The following is a 12951-nucleotide window of genomic DNA, read 5'->3' on the forward strand; positions in this document are numbered from 1 at the left end:
ACGATCTGGGGACTGGTGCCACTGGACACGGGTGGTGAGTACTAGTTCCAAGGTCATGGGGTAAAGTGCAGGGGAAGATAACGATGAAATCATGTTCAAGGGGAGTTTATGTTGACTGTGGGACACATCGCCAAGCAGAGGGATATACGGAGAGGAATTAACAGAGAGCTTGGAGCTCAAGGACACCCAGTGAGCGTGGTGCCAAAACCAAAACCACCCTTTCCAGTACGAAACATTGCCCTTAACGCTTGGCTGGTTTTTGTGGGTGTGTGCTTTTCTTTGCACGTGTTCTATTTCAAGGTCACGGGGCAAGAACCAAATCAATAGGATTGCCACTCAAAGAGCTCTTTCCGTAAGTGCTGTCTCTATCATTTTCTTCACGTTACGATGGCATGAATGGTATAAAAAGCCTATTAATATGTTGATTGTTATTTCCTTACATAACAGGGAGAGAACTGTGCTTGGACAAGTAACTTCTAAGCCTCAGTTTCTGCGTCGTTAAAATGGAGATAATACCAGCTACTTCCCAAGATTACTGGCAATGACATTTTTAAAATCTATACATCACTTGGCATAGGGTAAATGCTATGTAGTAAATGCTCCAGAAATGTATTAGTAGTATTATTTTAGCCTTATGTATTACAAACATTATTTGTATACTCAGGAAACAGAGATTCCCTTCTCGGAGTGCTGGGACTCCAGAGGGACAGCCGTAAATTCATGTCCTTTCACACATAGAGTCTTAATTTTTTTTCTCTTCCTTTTGGGAAGAAAGAAAGGATGTCTCAAAGGAGGGTCTGGCCTCAGCTAGCAAGGACTTGGGACTGATGACAGCCCATCTAAGGGGAACTTTCTTCCAAAGACTAAGGCTGGTAGCCAGAGACTTGTCTGGTTAGAAACATACTGACCACAGAGCCTCCTAAGTTCACTGCTGTGTTATTCACACCGCGTGATCACTTCTGTCCATTTTGGGTGAGAAGCAGACGACCTGGCTTCCAGCCTGGCCCCACTACCTCCTGGACCTCAGACAAACCACTTAAATTCTAAATCCCTGTTTTCTCATCTGTTAAACAGGGAGAGTGAGACCTGCCCAGCCCATCTTACAGGATAGTGGAGGGAATGAAATTCCAGTGCTAGGCACTGGGAATCCAGCCATGAATAAGACAAAATTTTTGCTGGAGTTGAGAAGAAAGATAAGAAAACTGTGCAGCATTGCAATGCCTGTTTCTCAGATGCTTGCTGGTCCTTCACAAGAAGTATTGCATTGCTAGCTTGGGACATATTTGATTCTATAGTTTGCTGGACGGTGTCAGTTATTTTTTTTAAGTTGAACTTTGTTTTTTCATAGTGTAACCTTAGGGGATTACAAAGAGGAAAAGCGCTGGAAAAAGTAAACCACAAAATTCAATTGATTTGATTTTAATTTGTATTTTAAGTACAGCATAATCTTATTGCTATTACTTTGAACATATTTAAATGTTTCCATCGTAAAATTATAATTTCCCTTCATTATGTGATTATGTGTTTTATTCAAGTTTGCTAAGTTTAAAAGTGTGATTTTATTTTTAAAGGCAGTTATTTTTAAACCCTAGGGGACTTTCTGCCTGGCTTACCTGGATTTAAGTGATGATAATATTATATAATTTCAGGAAACTTCCCTTGCCTGGATCACTGTCAGCTTATTCTCAGCAACAGAAAGCTTTCTAAACAGAGAGCAAAGCTTTTCACTTCACAATTTTTTTCTTAAAAAAGGCTTAAAATGATAACAGCACATTTATTTATAGCACTCAAGTAATAGATGATTAATTTTAGAAGCTTTCATTAAAGTACATTTTGATAGGGGAGGGACTGGAGCAAAAATCCTAGACTCCAGATGGTAGATCCAGCCATTGAAGCAAAGGGGACAGAAAATGTCATCAAAGATGACACTTGATTGTTTCAAGTGTTGCTGCAGTTGGTTTTGGCCATTTGAATATGGGATGGTGACGAATGAAAAAGACTGAAAGGATAGGTGTGAATTCTGATGAGGGTGAGCAGCCTGGGACAACCTCTAGTCTCGCATGCGTGGCAACCCTGCCCTAGTGACCCGCTCTGCTCACCTCTCCACACTCAACCCTTGTTATCTATCACTGGCTTCTGAAATATTGAAAGTTCCCTGAACACAAGATACTTTTTCAAGCCTCCGTGATTTTCCCCCAATTCTCCCTGGAATGCTTTCCAATCATAGTATTAAATGTTGTTTTCCCCTTTTCTTTTTTCTTTCTTTTTTTTTTTTGGCGGTACGCGGGCCTCTCACTGTAGTGGCCTCTCCCGTTGCAGAGTACAGGCTCCGGACGTGCAGGCTCAGCGGCCATGGCTCACGGGCCCAGCTACTCTGCGACATGTGGGATCTTCTCGGACCGGGGCACGAACCCGTGTCCCCTGCATCTGCAGGCAGACTCTCAACCACTGCGCCACCAGGGAAGCCCTCCCCTTTTCAATTGATATTGGAGCCCTTTGTCTCCTGCTCCAGTATGAATTGGCTGCTCCCTAAGTGTGTGGCATGGCTAGGATCTGAGATCTTCATTTAACCATTGCTATTGGGAAGCTTTGTCTTCTCTTTGTTTTTTTTAAGTTTGATATAACTGTAGATTCACGTGCAGTTGAAAGAAATAATACAGAGAGATCCCATGTACCCTTTACATGTTTCCCCCAATGATACCATCTTGTAGAACTACATATACTACAATAGCACAACTGGGGTATTAACCTCGATGCAGTCAATACACAGAACATGTCCATAATCACGAGGATCCCTCATGCTGTCCTTTTAATGCTATATCCACTTCCTTCTACCCCTAAACCCTCCTTAAGCCTGGCAACCACTAAGCTGTTCTCCCTTTCTATAATTTTGTCATTTCAAGGATATTATGCAAATGTCCATTGACAGAGGAGTGGATAAAGATGTGGTACATATATACAATGGAATATTACTCAGCCATAAAAAATAACAAAATAATGCCATTTGCAGCAACATGGATGGACCTAGAGATTGTCATACTGAGTGAAGTAAGTCAGACAGAGAAAGACAAATATCATATATCGACTATATGTGGAATCTAAAAAAATGGTACAAATGGTACAAAACAGAAATAGAGTCACAGATGTAGAAAACAAACTTATGGTTACCCGGGGGGAAGCGGGGCTGTAGGGAGGGATACATTGGGAGATTGGGATTGACACATACACATTGCTGCATATAAAATAGATAACTAATAAGGACCTACTGTATAGTACAGGGAACTCTACTCAATACTCTGTAATGACCTATATGGGAAAAGAATCTAAAAAAGAATGGATATATATATATATATATATATATATATATATATATAACTGATTCACTTTGCTGTACAGCAGAAACTAACAACATTATAAATCAACTATACTCCAATAAAAAAATTTTAATAAAGAATGTTATGTAAATGGAATCACACAGTGTGGGACCTTTGGGGGTCAGCTTGTTGCACATAGCATGAGTCTCTGGACACATTCACGTGGTTGCACGTACCAATAGTTTGCTTCTTGTAACAGCTGAGTGGTATTGCATGGAATAGATGCAGTGTATTTAATTATCAATGTATTTAATTATCCACGTCTTACAGGACATTTGTTTCCAATTTTGGTCTATTATGAGTAAATCTGCTATAAACACTCCTGCACAGGTTTTTGTGTGAACACAAGCCTTCATTTCTCTGGAATAAACGCTCAAGAATGGCATTTGCTGGGTTATATGGCAAGAGCACGTTCAGTTTTTAAAGAAACTACAAAATTGTTTTCCAGAGTGATTAGACTATTTTAAACTCCCCCAAGTAATATACGAGTGATCCAGTTTCTCTACATTCTTATCAGCATTTGGTGTTGTTACTATTTTTTATTTTTTAATTTTAGCCATTCTGAGGTGTGTAGTGATAGCTGATTGTGGTTTTAATTTGCATTTGCTTGATGGGTAATGATGTTGAACGTCGTTTCATTTTCTTATTTGCCATCTGTATATCCTCTTCAGCCAAATGTCTGTTCTTGTCTTTTGCCCATTTTTGAATTGGATAGTACGTTTTTCTACAGTTGACTGCAAGAGTTCTTTATAGGGTCTAGGTATAGTTTCTTTGTTGGATATTATCTCCCTATCAGTAGCTTGTCTTTTCATCCTCTTAATATGGTGTTTCATAAACGAAAAGTTTTTAATTTTGATGAGGTCCATTTGATCAATTTTTCCTTTTATGAGTTGTGTTTTTGGTGTTACTCTATGTCCCAAAGACTATTTTCTTTTTCTAAAAAAATTTTGTAGTTTTACATTTAAGTGCATGATCCATTTTGTTTTAATTGAATTTATTCTAGGAATTAATGGTTCTCAATTTTTAAAAAAAGATTCTTTACTCAGATTTTTAGCTTTATTTTTCCTTATCCTATGTGTATTAATAAATGGAATCCATGTATATTAGTGAAACCCTCTATTCTATTTATTACAGATCCTGTCTTGAGTAATAGGTTATGAGACTTGGGTTCTCATATGAATCTTCTGTTTTAACAGGCCTCCTATGAAACTGGAGTCAGGGGAGGGGGATGCCAACTCCTTTCCATTGAATTGGGGTGGAAGTCTTGACCCGCCACTCAGACCAGTTATGACACCAAGGGGAGGAGCAGGGTGCCGCTACCACTGGGTGGGAGCCCGAGCTCTTCAGGTGGCCTCCACTGACATTGAGGGGGACAGGGGATGGCTCATTAAACCTAGATTGTACTTAAAGTCCTGGCTGTCCACTCGGCCTCCTCTGACACCACCATAGTGGGCAGGGGGATGGGGGGAAGGTGAAATTGTCCACTCGACCTTGGTTGCTGGGGTGGGAGCACTGTGGGGCTTTTCCTGGTGTTTTGCTGGAATAGAATGATTATTGTTTAAAAGTTTCCACCTTGTTAGGTTGCCCTTTTCCTGGTCCAAAGAGAGGAAGGCTATCTTGTTTTGTTTTGTTTTGTTAGTTTGTCTGTGCCCATGGCGCTATTTCCCCCAGCTGCTCCCAGGAGATGCTGAGCTGTTATGTACTACCATCCAGGCTGGGATATGAGAGGCAGAAAGAAAACCCAAGGGATTCACTGCTTTGTCATTCCTTACGTATTAGGATCTTTGTTTCCAATTTCATCTTCTCTTCACATTCTGGAGCCTTTATTTTTGTTTCACAATATAATGTCCAGTGCTTTTAGCTGTATTTAGTGGAAGGGATCAAGAGAAATGTGTCTACTCCATCTTGTCCAGAACCAGAAGTCCCAATCGTCTGTTTTGTTTTGTAATGTTTTAAACTATCCAGAATGTGGGGAAAACACAGGGCTCGTGTGGCATTGATTCTGTCTCTCTCTGTGGTCCTCATGGCATTCACCACCTCGTGGGGGACTCCTTCTTCTAAACCTGGTGCCTTTTCTGCTACTGTTCACTCTTCCTTACCTCACAGCCCTTCTGTGAGACAGCCTTTTCATCGCTCTGCAGAACATTTAACATCTGCACTTACAGTTTTACACCAGTGACCAGATCCACTGCCCAGCCAATGAGTAGGACTACGTGGGCTCCCCAGCCTGATCCTTCCCAAGATGTATCCTTCCCATCCTTAGAGCCAGAGGAAGCTAATTGATGAGGGGTTTTCCCCTGTTTCTTCTACTATCAATCAAAAAGTGCTTTTCTTTTTAAATTTTTGTGTTAATTTTAGTAAAGAGAAGCTAAGCTACCAGACTTTTCTTCAGCGAAACTCACAGGCATGATCCAATACACTACGATTGTTTACCCAACTGCCTGCCCAGGAGACTGTGGGATCCTTTAGGCAAGAAACCATGTCTCATCAATTGTTGAATCCCAGAGTTTAGTGCACTCAACAAAGGTAGCTAAAATTAATAAAGTAAAATAATTCCTTGTATGGATCTCAAATCTTCCTTGGCTTTTTGTTTTTTCAAGAAGTCTCAGAAATGGAAAAAGTCTTGGGGGCCTACCTGGAGAAGACCAGAAATATTTATGCAGGGTTGCTGCATACTGACTTCCAGGCAAGCTCTGATAGTCCAAGGACCTGACAGTAAGTATTCCTGAATCCATGTCCCCATTCCCGTATCTAAGCCTGATTCCCACACATTTTCCAAACTCTTATTGTCTATTCCCTATGGAGAGAGGATGCCTTTACATTGGCAGCCCGAGGGGATGGAGGGGATACATCCAAGTTACCTGGCAAGCATCGTAGGTCTCATTCTCGTATCCAGCACACAGCATATTTTTGGTAAGTCTTGGAAATTCCTTTAGACACTTCTCCCGATCTACGATGGTCATGGGCACTTTCAACAGCTCTGTTTCCATAGGCTGTTTGAGACCTGACCCATAGAGAAGGCCCTTTAGAAAAGTCACTGGACAGGAGCCCCAGTGCCTATAATGCAGCTGACGTGCCCTAGACCAACCTGCCCAGTGTCCCGCCAGCCACACATCCACCTTTTATTTTCACATTTTCACAGACCCTCACTCTCCATGTCCTTCCAGTAATCCCTCGCAATTTACTCACTCCACCACCCCAGGCTCTTCCAAACAAGTCCCCACCTACTTGAATTATCCCTCCCATTCAAAATCATATTCCTGCCTCCAAGAAGACTTCCATCTTGGCTCCAACAGCGCTACAGACTTGACTTCTTAGAACTGGCTTTCGATCAATTCTCAGCGTAATCCTGCCTCTTCAGCATATTTGCCTCTCGTTACTTTCTGTTATGTGAGTGTGACACTTCTGACACAGGGCCGCTGAAACTGGGTTTGCACTCCCGGTGAAAAAAGCTTTCAGGTCCCCCAGACAAAGCCAGGTTGGTTGAGAGTTTTTACAGGGGGTTTGTCAAGGCCCTTCCTGGACTGCCAGCTTCCAGGAATTTGTTTGGACTTCTCTCCATCTCATTAACTCCTACCACATGGAGATTTCAAAAGACTTCTCCACACTGAGTGTTCTTAATCGTGCAGGCATCCATCTGCCTCTCCTCACTTCTAAATTCTGAGTCGTGCCCAGAGCCCTGAATCAGTGTTACACCAGTTGCCCTCTAGTTACCAAACTCCTGAAATACCTACCATCTCTTAGACCCCAGGTCACTGCAAAGCATCCCTAAGGACCTGGAGTCTTGTTCAGGCCTGAGCTAGCGCTGTGCTATACCCGTCCCTCCCCTACCAATTTTGTTGAGTTTTCTTTGGGAACAGTCCAGCAGGGCTTTCATTATCCCTTTATTACCCTGGTCAGGTTCCTCTTATTTTGGCCAAGTAACAATGTAACAACAAGTAACAGCAACAGATTCATTTCTCAGAATGGCTGGGCAACACTCCAGGACCATCTAAAGTCTAGGCCAGGGCAGGCGTCTTGAATGCCTGTAGGAACCAGGTGGGAAACATCAATGCGTGAATCACGGAGATGTGAGAGAGCAGAGCAGAGAGCCCCTGGCCAACTGGAGGGTTTATATTCAATGAAACAAACGAGACTGCCATGTGATGGCGGGACAGGACCACACCCAAGGATGGCCCACACCTGGCATCTCAGCTCAGGGCCTTGGCGGATGTTTCCTTCGCACTTAGAAGAGGCTGAGATCAGGCCTCTGTGCATTCCTGGTGCTCAGGGATTTGCTCCAATGCAAGCTCCTCTCCTCCCTCCTTCCTCAGCCCTCTCCCCTTTCATCCTCTCCCCTCTCCTTTAGGTTTACTGGCCCATCCTCAGACGCCCGTGATGTGGCTCTTCCCCCAGGCGCTCCCAAGAGATGCTGAGCCGTTACTTACCAGTTTGGGTCTGCCCCCATCCTGCCACCCAGCATTTGTGCCACCTGGAGAGGCCGGGCTCTGTGGGCATGCAGATGGGTTCTTTCAGCTCGCTGAATGTGATGGGCGTGTCCAACAGCAGCAGGGAGATATCATTGTCCATGTTGAGACTTTGAAAGTCCTTGTGCAGAATTATGCTTGTGACCCCCTTTATTTCCAGCGATGGGCTGCTTAAGCTATTCGTTCCCAGCACGACTCTCAGTTCTGTTGGCCTGGTGGCGGAGAACCAGAGACGGAGAAATAGGAGGGGAAGGAAAGTCACAAGGTGCACAGAATCTGCTGTGTCTGAGAACCCTATATCCCACATAGCTGTAGGGGCCTTTTGCATTTGTCCTACTGGGGCTGTTGCTCAGAAGATGTGAGCATTTGAAAAAGGTAGAGAAGGAGGGTGAAACAGCCACTGTGGCCGACCATAGGCTCCATGGCTGCTCCGGAATCATCCCAGAGATGTGAATGAGATACTCCTGCCTCACAGGGCAAAGAAAGGACTTAGCTTTGGGCCCCCAAAGAGCCCATAAAAGACCACTTGGCACAGATCAAACTAGCCCTCAGATAGGAAGGGATTAGCACATCAATTTGTCTACCAGCAATTTAGAGACTGAGGAACAGAAGTTTTTTGTTTGCAACATACACAACTGACTAAAGTTTAACATTCAGAACGTATAAAGAGAGTCTACAAATTAAAAAAAAATTGTCAAAGCTCAAACAGACTTTACAAAAGAGAAAATATACCAATAAACTTGCAAATATCAACTTAGCAGTAGGAAGAAAAATGCAAATTAAGACTACAATTGTAATAGTATTTCATGCTTTTCACCAGAAAAGCAAAAATTAAAAATTCTGAAAAAGTAGCAAATATTGGTGATGATTTTAACACTTACACACCGCTGGCGGAAATTTAAATGGGTGCAACCACTTTGGAAAATCATTTGGATTTTCTAATAAACTGGAAGATGCACAAGTCCTATGATTCTATATCTTCTCTCCTAGGAATAAACTTTTGCACATATGCACCTGAAGACCTATGCAAGAATCAGGAACAGAGTTTAATCCAGACCTGCCATTGATGAAGCAGAAAGAATCTTCAGTAATAATTCAGGAATTTCCCTCCAGGCAGAATGGCCAGGAACTTTCCAACAGTCAGTCCTTAAGTATCCCATGGGAGTAAATGCAACAAGTTTCCTTGGTTACCCCAGGGTGAAACTTTCCCGAAGTTTTTGATGAGCCCTTTAAAGTTCTTCTTTCTGTGTATCTTCAAGCTTTCTCGAGGTGGTGGAGCGGAAAAGCGCAAGTGCTGGAACCGGATTTAAATCCTGTTTCTGTCTACTAAGGTGTGTACCTTGGGTGAGTCAGCTAACCTTATTGGACCTCAGTTTCCTTCTCTATAAAATAAGGATGTTCATTTTACCTGCCTCAGGGTTTCTGTAAGTTGGAATGAGTTAAAAGGGGATTACTCATTCCACCCGCCTCAGGGTTGTTTGTATGATTAAATAAGTTAATGCACGGAGTTTCTTAGCAGGTCGCTGGCCCATGATGAGGAATCAGTAAACGCTCTGTTTTCCACCAGTCTCCTGGAGTGCAGAGAAAACTCTATAAGGAGGAGGGAAGTAGGTTGTCGGATGGCCCAGGAACCCAGACCTCCAGAATTAGGAGGATTTCCTCCTAGAAAGACTTGAATGTCCTGGCAGAGGGAGACAGACCAAGTCCTTTGGCTCCACCAAGACAGATGTCCCTGGAGAGGACAGTTTGTGACCTCAGGGAAGCCGCAGTTACTGGTTCTGGGTGACAACAAAGAAGGCACAGTGGATCCGGCCTTGGGTTCACAGCCTCTTCCTCCCTAGGGCGTGTGGGGCTTCCCCAGGGAGGGGAGCACATTGTCAGAAGCAAGGGGATGGACTCGGTACTTACGAGATCTCAGAGTGAAAGCAGTGAGCCGCCGAGACAATCCACCACTCGCTGATGATGGCGCCACCACAGAAATGTTCATTTCTTGCTTGAATACTCACCTGCCATGGAAACTCACCCACCTCAGCCTCCATCCCTCCTATGATTCTGGAATACTGAGCTCCTCTCTCAAAAACGGGTCTTTCACCGCATTCTGGTAGAATGGAAGAGAAAGGAAGGGAAACGATGCAACACTTAGTCAATATCCATAGAAGACCCATAAGTAGCTATCATTGTACCCATTCTAGAGATGGGGAAACTGAGGCTGGCCCAGTAAAGCACCCTTAGAAACACGAGTAAGCCAACAGATGCTTCACATCTGTTGGAACGTGTTTGGAAGTGTTGGCTCTGTCTCCTTTCCAGACAGGTAAGTCACTTTGCCGAGCTTGTTTCTGCTCTCATCTGAGAAAAATCAGAGGAAAATACTTGGCCAGGGCCAACCTGGAGTGACTGGCAGAATAATGCCTCTGTTGCCAAAAAATGTCCACGTCCTAATGGACCATGCCCTGGAATTCGTGAATATGTTACCTTATAAGGCAAAGGGGACATTGCAGATGGAATTAAGGTTGCTAATCAGCTGACCTTAAAATGGGGAGATTGTCCTGGATAATCTGAGTGGACCCAATGTAATCACATGGGTCCTTAAAAGTGGTAGAGGGAAGCAGAAGAAGAGAGATGTGACTGCAGAAGAATGGCACTGAGAGATGCAATATTGCTGGCTTTGAAGACGGAGGAAGGGGCCACAAGCCAAGGTATATGGATGATCTCTAGAAGCTGGAAAAGGCAAGTTAACAGACTCTTCCCTAGAGCTTCCAATAGGAACGCAGTCCTGCTGACACCCTGATCTTAGCCCAGGGAGACCCATGTGGGAGTTCTGTCCTACAGAACTGTAAGATAAGAAGTTTGTGTTGTTTAAGCCACTAAGTTTGTGGTAGTTTGTTACAGCAGCAAGAGGAAACTAATACATACAGGAAACCAGAAGGGTGACCTAGAGAGGGCCTGAACCTACAGGAAGCCCCAAGCTATTCTAGGTTAGAACATTCTGTTCCAGGCAGAGCAGCTCTGTTTCCTGGAAGGCTGAGAACAAAGGCTGCAGCTGCCTGTTTGGAAGAGAAACCTGCCTTCTGGAGCGAGTCCAGATCCAACCCCTCACCCGGAGGAGGAGGAGACACTGTTAGTATTTTCTGACTTGAATGTGGTTTTGTTCTGGAACAAAGAATGAGCTTGATTCTACAGAGCCCAAGACCCCCTCCCCTCTCTTTCTAGAGGCTACTTTTCCAAATACCCATTCAACAGAGGTTTTGAGGACTTTGTAGTATGTGTTGGAGGAACCCAGTGGTGGTTATTTTTAGTTAAAAAAAAAATGGAGTGAAAATGTATCAATATGTGTCAATAGCCTTCAGCTGTCAGTAACATATAGAGGCTCTTTCCAGGACTTTTGGGTCTGCACTTCCTCCTTTATTTACCAAACACATATAGTCTTACCATGTGTCTGGGCACCATTATATGCTCTGGAGTCCCAAAGCCTGAGTCTGAATCCTGGCTCTGTTGCTTATCTGATGAATGATTTAGGGTAAACGACTCATTCTTGTTTATCATCCCTTTCTTTATTCCCCAAATAGGCAGAAGATAATACTTACGCTACAGAACAGATGCAAAGATGTACAGAACAGATAACGGGTGTTGAAGTGCCCAACACAGAGTAAACCCTCAAGCCACGTTAGCTGCCAGAATTTCTCATGTCACCTTGCACCAAGGGCCCCCTTTCCTTGGTCTTGAGAACAACCTACATCACCAGCGTGGAACCGTGCAGACATATAGACTAACGCTGGAACACAAAGCCCTAAGCAGTGACGGAGGCAGTGCCAAAACGGTAAGCAGAGATGCGAGCCATCGGGGGCACTTGGACCTGCTTGCAGAGAGGCCAGCTTTGCCGATTCTCTGCCCACACCACGCACCAGCCCCCATTCACTCCGTGCAGCCAACCCCGGGCCGGAATGAGGGAAGCTGGGGACGTGGGCTGTGTTCTTTCCGTGAGGCCGAGGGCAGGGAGGGAAATGCGGGCCCTGGAGTCACACTGGGGCCACTCCCGGCTCTCCCATTTCCCTGCTGCGAGGCTCTGGACCAATCCTAAACCTCCCTGAGGCTCGGAGCTCCTTATCCACATGTGGGGCTAAGAGTGGAGAGCCCACTGGGGTAGTGTGGGCATCTAACGGGGGAAAGTACCTGACCCATAACAGCTTCCTTTCCACTTCAGCCACCTGCCCCCCCCCCACCCCCCCAGAGAGAGAAACAACCTATCAGGAGCTGCGAGGAGCTGCCCGTGGAGCACAGCAGGCACCCCCGGCCCACCTCCACCCCGCCTCTCATGCACGTGGGCGTCCTGGGCATCTGCTCATCACCTGAGTTCCAGGACCAATGCTCAGCTCATTCTGGGCCCGCGCTTCTCGGCGCTCCACTATTCATTCAACGATAAAGTCCCGGGTTTCAAACCCAAAACTTAAGGTCAGGCAGGCTGAACTTAGGGCTGGGGCAGGAGAAGGGGCAAGGGAAGTAGTTTCCAGGAGGGGTGTAGGGGGAACAGGAAGCCACTGCTCCCGTGAACCGGCCTCTTAGTGGCCCATTAGCTGATTTGTGGGATCGTCCAGGCCTCTGTCCCTCGGCCCCTCAGGCTTAGCCCTGGCGGGGTGGGAGGGAGAGAGCAGGGCCAGGGTCGCACCAGCCCCGCCTGGAGCGTCCACTTACCCAGATGTGCGTCCCTGGCCTGGAGCACGTGCAGCAGAAGGGACCACAGGAGCACGGCCCTGGGCATGACTGCTGGCCTGGGAGGTGACGGAAGCCGGGGCGGGGGGGAATGACTCTGACGGGGCCTCCCCCTTACAGCCAGCCCTGCCGGTGATGTCACAATGGGCTGCGGGCCTGAGAACGCAGACTGTCATGCAGGCTTCTCTTCTGGCCGCTCTGTTCCTGAGACGGGCCTCATCCTGGACGCCTCCTTGGCTGAGCTTCCCTTCCTGACCTGGGCACGGCCTGCCCTTCACGAGTCCTCAGTGGGCAACTTGCTGTGGCCCCCTCACACCCCGTGCTTCTTAAGGCTCAGATGCCTCCTCTTCCACAGGGCCTGTTCTGTCAGGGGTTCCCCGCGAGGGGCTGCCGGCTGGGATCCT

The 12951-nt window shown here is 45.6% G+C and overlaps 1 protein-coding gene across 1 annotated transcript in view; it reads right to left on the reverse strand.

Annotated features, from left to right (window-relative positions):
* PRSS55 (serine protease 55) overlaps window positions 1-12596 on the reverse strand; it is a 45191-nt gene extending 32595 nt beyond the window's left edge. Inside the window, exons 1-4 of the mRNA XM_065879261.1 lie at window positions 12530-12596; window positions 9749-9938; window positions 7802-8052; window positions 6236-6378 (exon numbers count right to left, since the gene is read on the reverse strand). Coding sequence (XP_065735333.1) covers window positions 6236-6378; window positions 7802-8052; window positions 9749-9938; window positions 12530-12596 — 651 coding nt within the window. The remainder of the gene's footprint in view (window positions 1-6235; window positions 6379-7801; window positions 8053-9748; window positions 9939-12529) is intronic.
* Between the last annotated feature and the right edge of the window lie 355 nt (window positions 12597-12951).

This window comes from Phocoena phocoena, chromosome 6 (assembly GCF_963924675.1).
Source record: "Phocoena phocoena chromosome 6, mPhoPho1.1, whole genome shotgun sequence".
NCBI classification, from domain to species: domain Eukaryota; kingdom Metazoa; phylum Chordata; class Mammalia; order Artiodactyla; family Phocoenidae; genus Phocoena; species Phocoena phocoena.